Source organism: Chinchilla lanigera, unplaced genomic scaffold (assembly GCF_000276665.1).
Source record: "Chinchilla lanigera isolate Chin_1 unplaced genomic scaffold, ChiLan1.0 scaffold00047, whole genome shotgun sequence".
Lineage (NCBI taxonomy): Eukaryota > Metazoa > Chordata > Mammalia > Rodentia > Chinchillidae > Chinchilla > Chinchilla lanigera.
Window position 1 is genome coordinate 10,180,074 of NW_004955448.1, and position 8,152 is coordinate 10,188,225.

The window sequence follows — 8,152 nt, forward strand, 5'->3', positions numbered from 1 at the left end:
AATCTACTATTAGAAATATATATAATAATAGATTTCAGACATGAAATAGCAGAACTTGGTTCACACATGCTTTCCAATTTAATTCAACCTCAAAATAATAAACTCACTTGGAAAAATAATAGCCAATTAAAAATTTAAATATCTAGCTTGTGATCAGAGGATGGAATTATATTCATTTCATTAAACTCAGAAATGTAATTAGACATATATCTGTGCGTGGTGTCAGAATTAGGCTGGCAGTTAGTTATGCAAGGCCATGTAGAAATGAAAGCCTGTGAAATAGGTGTTCTAAAGTCTTTTCAATTGTAACATAAACACAGTCATGCAGAATGTAAAGAGCCAAGCCTCAGGAGAAAACTGAACAAATGATAGAGGTATAAGAACACACATTTGTCAGAAGAAAGGGGTCTAACATTTTATTTTAGTGAATCTTAGGTAAACACATCAAGAAGATTTATGCTAAGATTTGCAAGTAATGCAGAGTTCTTCTAAAGAACAAAGGATGGGTCTTATGATGCCCATTATAGAGTGCTTTATATGATAAGAAAGAAAAGGTGTCCAAGAGTTTTTTTTTAATCTAAATTACTTTTAAAATAAAAACAAATGTGTCTATCACCAAGTCACCCGTTGCTTTGTGCGTATGCAGGTAGTGTACCAATTCATCAGATGAGTGAAGAATTTAAGCACATACCTAATACAATTAACTGAAAACACCGCTGTCTGCTACCCCAACTTTCCAGTTCTTAATATTCACTTTATTTTTTAAAATTTTAATTATTTATCAGAGAATCTTAAACGTATTTAAAAATAGAGTAATATCCCCATCACGTGGCCTCAATAACTACCAGATGTTGCTCAGTAGTACCATATCCACACCCCTCAATCACCTTGGTTACTTCTGTATTAATTTTAAGTAACTCCTGTATTTTATAATATTTCACTTAGGAGTGTTGTAAAACATATCTATTAAATAGAACGACTCTTTATTTCTTAAATATAACCACACTACCTGGAAAAGCTTCTTCAATATTGTCAAATATCCTATTAGTGCTGAAACTTAACAATTCTACCATACATGTTATCATTTTTACAACTATTTTTTAATGAGGTTTCAAATACAGAGCTCACATTATTACTTTTTCTTTTACATTGTTTTAAGTTAATAGATTCTTCCTCCATCTCTTTTTCCTTGAAATTTATTTCTTACTGCAAATTGAGTTTTTTAATTTAAAAAACTACACAAAATAAAATTCGGAGTTGATTTTTGCCTTTGAAGTTGATGGCATCAGATTAAGATGCGGAATACATAACCAGTGTACAATAACGTGTATGTTTATCTGTGTGTGTGATGCAGCATCATTTAGGAAGATTTATCCACATTGTGATCATTTGTTTATTTGTGCATGCTTTCATTTACCTGTGCATCCATGCATCCATCCTTCCCTCCATTCCTTCGTCTACCTATGCACTTAGCACACTAGCCCTTATCCAACCGTAAGGTCTACAAAGTAACATGAAACATCATTCCTGCCCTCAAGTTGTTTGCTCCCTGAGGAGTCAGAACTTGACATAGACACAATGTGCCAGATGTTCCATTGTTTTAACAGCCCACTCAGGCAGAAGAGAAAGAAATGTTTCCTCATGTTCCATTTCTAAATCTGCACTTGATTACTGAACCCCCCAATAATCTGTGTCAGCATGTGCCCTACTTATTTCCAGTGCCTAGTCAGCATTTTTTGATGGGAGAATAGCAACATCCTTTACACAACCTCTGTCCTCCAGAGACACAGATCCCAGTCTCAGCATGCACCTGCACACATCGTCACCATCAATGATTAACCTTGATGTTTCCCAAACGTCCCCTGGGATCCACTTCACTTGCACACTGTAGAAATGTCCAGATACTGCACCATGTGGGCAGTGGCTGCCATTTTCCTAGACAAAACATACCTGAGCTACCCCTGCTGTGGGCAGGTAGTCTACCATACTCTTAGAATGAAAGGTTTGTTTCACAGTGTTGACTTCTTCGTGAAAGAATGAAAGGCACTCTTTCCCTCCTGGGTCTGTCCAAGAGTTCTACGCCACCGTTTCAACTGCTCACACCTACTTTTGATGCATCTTTGTGAAGTTAAAAAGAAAAAAGCTGTGCAACCAGATCTCTTCTCAAACTCACTAGGACTTCATCTTGACTATATTTTTGTATTAGTTTAACTCAGGAGTTCACACTCAGCTGAAAGTCTTCCTGCAGCCTTGACTTAAATTCGCAGTAGATCCAAAAACTTGTACGCATTCCTCCAGAAGCCCCGTAAGTTTCTGCCTTCCTTAAGCATTCTAACTCACAGGTACCCAAGCTGTTCTTAGAGAAGAGGCCATGTGTAGATGGCTAGGCCAAGAAGGGACTAGGTTTCGGGCAATTCAATGGGAAAGGAAGGTGTGGGTGACTGGTCAAAGGAGGTACAGGGGCCAGGGAAGCTGGTGGGCGAATGAGGCAGCTGTGCTGCACAGAACTGTCCTGCCTCTCTCTCTCTCTCTCTGTGAACATAGCCAATTAATTACAAACCCTGGGAACTCCTCCTTTAGAGTATATCCAGGACCTGGCCACTCCTCATGCCCACTACACACCCCACCCCTAGCCACCATCATCCCTAACCTAAATCAGGATCTCAGCCTTCCTGCTCCTGAATGAGGTAACCTTGCTCCTCCCAGCCTCTGCACTTGCAGTTCCTTCTTCTGGGAAGTTCTTCCCGCAGCACTTCTTCAGGTGGTTGTTCAAATGTCACTTTATTAGTGACCCTTTGTGACCTTTTCTTAAAATTATAACACATATACATTAGCACAAGTTATCTGAATGCAATATCCTTATCTGTCTCTTTTTCAGAGTTGCTTTTTTATTAATATATGTTTGTGATATGTAATAAGTACACTCACCTTCAGAATTGGTGCATACACATACCATATTCTAATCATTTTATAACCCTTCCCCTCCCACGTTTCTCTCTCCTTTCATTAATGTAGACTATTTTTCTTCTACTTTCTAATATTTTTAGAATCATATTTTTTCTTATTTTTTGTTTGTTCTCTCAATAAAAGGTAAGTTCTCCAAGAACAAAGATTTTGCCCATTTTGTTCACTGATGTATCCTTAAAGCCTAAAAGAGTTCCTAGAACATAGCAGGTATTTTGCAAATCTTTGTGGAAAGACTGAGCAAGTGAATAGGCACATGACTTCTCCCAAAGGATCTGTATGATGGGAAGATAGCTATAACTCTTGACCTTGAAATACTGAAACACACAATGATACTTTAATGGTGTTAGCAAAGATATGTCAAATGTAATTATTGAACTGAATTGATAATGTCAGTTCATGGGGAAGTGCTTAGTGAATTTGGCATCTGAATTCTCAGTGTGCTAAGGATGCTCAGGCACCAGATAATGAACATAAGATGGTGGAGAGGAAGGGAGTGTAGTTACATGGAATTTGTGGGGTTTTTTGGTTTAAAATAAGCACAATTTAGAAGCACTAGCATCTGGGGCAATATTGGTCATAAGACAGCCCATATGTCCTGCTGGGTTTGCCCAGGGTAAGCTGGGACAAGTGGGCCTCCTGGATGTGCTAGGGAGTTGACATCCACTTAAATGCTTGTTTTCCACGTATTTGTTCCCATTCATCTAGTGAGAATGTACAAAAATATTTTCCATTAGTAAAAATTGCAAACTTTTATGTTTAAACTCAACTTGAGGTATTGATTTAATTCCTTGTAATAATACCATTTTAAAACATACTCGGAATTGCTTCACTTCACAGTTTTTCCACCACCCATAGCTAGAGTTAGTCATCAAACTCACTGAAAATAAACTTCACTTACATGAGTGTGTTCAAAACACATTTAAACTGTCCTTTCTTCTGGCCTTCATGTTGGCAAAATATTTCCCACTCCTCTCTTTGACTTTTACAGATTGTATTCAAATGACACTACTTCTTGAGAAATGTACTAAAAACTTTAAAGCTGAATGAATAAAATAAATCATTTGATCCTAGGGTTTTATTTGGTTTCTGTATCACCTGAATGCAACTTCTGACTATGGTATAGTCCGGTAGTAGGTTATATAGGATTATGCATGTGAGTCTGTATCTCCACCATACAGAGTAGAGATTCGTTTTCATGCAGGGCTCATGTCTTCTGATATTTGAAGAGAGTAGAGTTCTATAGCTGGTCCTGTCTGGTCAAGGTCTTGCTAGTTTTGTGGCGTGTGTCACAAATGTGTGGCATGTGGAAATCACCACGTGGAGAAAAGCAGACATGCCAAACAGTACCAATCTCTTGCCTTGTGATCATTTTTGTAGCCCCTGCTCTGAATAGAGCTTGGTGGTGTGGGACCATTACTTCCCTGTCTGTAGTTTTGCAGGTAGAAAGGGGAGTGAAAGGGTGCTTCCTCACCAGTGTTTCTTAAACTCTGGCTTAATCACTTAACATCACCACACTTCTGGTGACTATCCCCACTACCACCCACACAGAAAGCCATATTTTCTCTTTTTTTTTTTTTTTTTTCTGGTACCGGGAATTGAACTCACAACCTTGCCTTGCACTTGCCAGGCAGGCACTGTGCTGCTGAGCTAAATCCCCAGCCGCCGCCATATTTTCTCAATACTTGGTTTCCAGCCTTGCCTAGAAAATGTGGCGAGAACCAGCTCTTCTGTGCAAATATCCTCATCCTTGGATTAAATTATCATTCAAAACTTTCTCAATTTTGAAAATATAATTCTATCATGGGTACCTCCATACAATAAAATACTGAAACTCATAGCAGAATGCACTACAATCTTAATCTTTCTCCTTCAAGAAGACCCCGTGGCCCCTGTGAAGATTCCCCTTGCTTTGTTATGGTTTAGGTGTACAGTGTCCCCCAGTAGTCTCATATGTTCAGAGAGAGGGCTTTTGGAAGGTGATAGGATCATGAGAGCATGGTACTCATCCTGAATTAATCCACAGCAAAGTGTGCTATTAAGGGGTGTTGGGAGAGGTAGGTCGCTCGGCATGCCTTTGAAGGGGGTATCTCCCTGCTTGGCTCCTCCCTTCTCTCTCTGCTTCCTGGGTGTCGGGGGATGAGCAGCTGTCCTCTGCCTGGCCTCTCCATCATGACCTTTCTGCCTTGGAGCCAGCCAACCGAGGACTGAATCCTCTGAAAATCAAAAACCAAGAGCCAACATCAACCTCTTCTCCTTTATGTTGTGGCTGTTGAGTGTTTTGTTCCAGTGATGAGAATGTGACTGAAACACTATTCCTCAACAATACTTAATTTTTACAGCCAAGGAGGAAGAGAAAGCAAAGCCTCTGTCAGGTCAATACACATCCAGCTATATTCTTATAGAACTAAAAAGAGCCACTTAAGGAGCTTCTCCAATAGAGGCGATCTCTGCCCCAAGGTGATTTTGATAAACAAATGACTGAACAACCAAACTCTCTCAGTTGTGAGCATTTATGGAAACAGCTTTGGAAATTACCTCTGAATTAAGCAGTTCACTACCAAACGCTCTTTGTTATACATACTATGGTATATATCTCACGGAAGCTTTGTTTTTTATGAAGTGCCAACCACCTATTTAGTAAGGAATTTCTGACAGAGAAAGAAGAGCTGAGTTTAGATATAGCCAGTTGTTGTCCATTTTAACTAGGTCAGAAAACCTATGATACTAATTTGCATTTTCACTATGTGGATTTTTTTAAATAAATTGTGTGCAAACGAACTGGGTTTTAATTGGAGAGGGTAAGTGATGTCCGGTGTGATTAATCTTATTAAAAGGATAAATCTCTCATGTGTGAAGTTTTAATATTTCAACTATTAGATTAGCACTGTTGTGTAGCAGATCTCATTTAAATTGTTTGCCAAAGGCTTGAATTAAAAATAAACCATAATAATATAAAGTCACCATGGCCATAAATTGATAACAGATAACTTTTACTGGGTTTCAGAGTAATTGTTCATCTGACATAATGGTTGAGAAGTCAGAGTTGATACATCTGGTAAAGAAATGTTTAGTGATGTGCTAATTACCTCCAGTTAGTTTATTACTTTAAAAAGTGTTAAAATTAGTTATATCTAGAGAAGGAACTCTGATTCTTTTGTTGTAATGAATAATGCAAAGGTTTGTTGAAATTCCTGTAGTCCTATTTATAAAAGAACACCTGGGTAGCTTTATTTTGAGCTTAGAACAAAGTATGAAATTGTAGAGAACATGATATTTAAATATACTCATTTACATTCTTCAGCAGATCAGCAATGATAAAATAGCCTTGTGAGGATATATAAATCCAGATCAGCAGTGCTCTAACCAACAACCATCTTCCATGAAGGAGGCAGAAGATGCTGTGACCGAAAGGCTGGGGCCAGTAACCTGTCCTTTCGTGGGAGGAAGCCGAACCAGGTGCTGACTGCTAGCAATGGCAGGAGAACGCTGGCAGCTGAGCTCTACGTGTGTCTGTTCATTCTTTCTGCCCTTCCGCCTCATTTCACCCACTGCCAGCTTACACACGTCACTTCCTGGACACCCTCTTCCTTAGTGTGTGTGAGTGTGCACATACCAAACCGCGTCTCTTAAATCTCCCAAAGTTCAGTTCTCTTCCCATGTTTTTTGAACCAATTGGTTTGTGATCCATACCAGCCTCAGCATGCTGCCTTCCCTGGGCTATACGCAGGGCAGGAGAGTTGGGCTACCGCCTGGAGCACCAACCAATAATGGGAAAGGGATGGATTGGCGATGGAATACATTTCACATATTTCCATACACGGCTCCTTAAGCTGCAAAATCTAATTTGGCTCTGCTCCCAAAGAAGAGAGTTCTCAAATGGAAAGTAGAAACTGAAGTAAAAATCCTCACTAAAACACTCTGACCTCTGTTAAGTAATTTTTCTATGTGTACACAATTTCTATGCCCAGGTGGATCACCACCTGGAGACCAGCTAGCTGACAGCCTCTGATATCAGCCACCAGAGTCAATTAAAATTCAGAAACTTAACATTGCTGTTTGCCAGTAACAAGTCTCAGAAACTACATCTATGTACATATCTGCTATTATTGTACAGTGTGGATGCTAAACACTGTCTAAGTACATGTGAATGTAGGTTGGGGATGCTACAGAAGTCAAGAGAAATTCAAATGCATAAAAAATTCCTACCTACTTCACCACCAGCCTACCCCCAGCACACGCTCATAAATAATACTACTTTTATTGATAGAAAACCACTTACTCTTGTCTTTAACTAATAGAACTTGAAACAAATACCAAATAAACATTCGAGTGAAAGAAATCAAATTACTAGCCAGGGTCGAGGCACAAGGCAAAATTATAAACTAGATGGAGAGTAAGAATATGGTATCTGGTCTATTTAAAAAACTGTCCACTTCTTGCAGCTCCTACGTTGGTGAAACATAGTCCCAAGTCATATGTGGAGCCAGAATTGTTGCTTCCCTAATACTTCCTCCACACCTGGGCGAGTCACCTCCAGTTCAGGCCACAGGAAGAGGAACTGGAGTACTCCTTTCTATTTGACCACCACCAGGTTATCCCCAGAATACACTCATACAGTTTAGGTTCAGTCCTTTGTCCCTGCCTGCAGATGGCTGGCCTTTTCCTTATATCTACAGCCTCTTCCACCAGTAACTCTCCAAATTCCTGGGAATATCTACGTGTCTTCCCATTAGCCCACCAACTTCCTCTTGGTATGTCCTGGATACATTCAACAGTAGGTTTCACCTTTGAACTTCTCTCTACTCTGTGTGTTCAGAATACTCTGTGTGCGAATAATGAGTTCTCAGCAAGTGCTAATAGTAATGCATTTCCTGCTTTAGCATACCTAGCTCACACAAGGGAGGGAATCACACACTGCCTCTTCTTGTGTGAACCCTAGCAGAGGAGACTTTACTTCCTTTGTCCCTAACGTGTAAGGGCACTGCTCTGCTCAGAATACTACGAGATTCTGCTCACAGGATACAAGAATAGGTGGCAATCCATGTGCAAAGCATTATAGGTAGCCCTCTTCTTCCCCAAGCTCTTTTCTGACAGTTCATTGTCCCCTTCCGGAGCCTCACCAAAACTGAATCAATGTATTGGTCTGGGCACCTACACTTGTCTTTACCTCAAGAGACTCCCAAAG

General features: G+C 39.7%; 1 protein-coding gene across 1 annotated transcript in view; it reads left to right on the top strand.

Annotated features, from left to right (window-relative positions):
* Iqcj (IQ motif containing J) overlaps window positions 1-6,586 on the top strand; it is a 249,401-nt gene extending 242,815 nt beyond the window's left edge. Inside the window, exon 5 of the mRNA XM_013518669.1 lies at window positions 6,269-6,586. Coding sequence (XP_013374123.1) covers window positions 6,269-6,298 — 30 coding nt within the window. The 3' untranslated portion in view covers window positions 6,299-6,586. The remainder of the gene's footprint in view (window positions 1-6,268) is intronic.
* The last annotated feature ends 1,566 nt before the right edge of the window (window positions 6,587-8,152 follow it).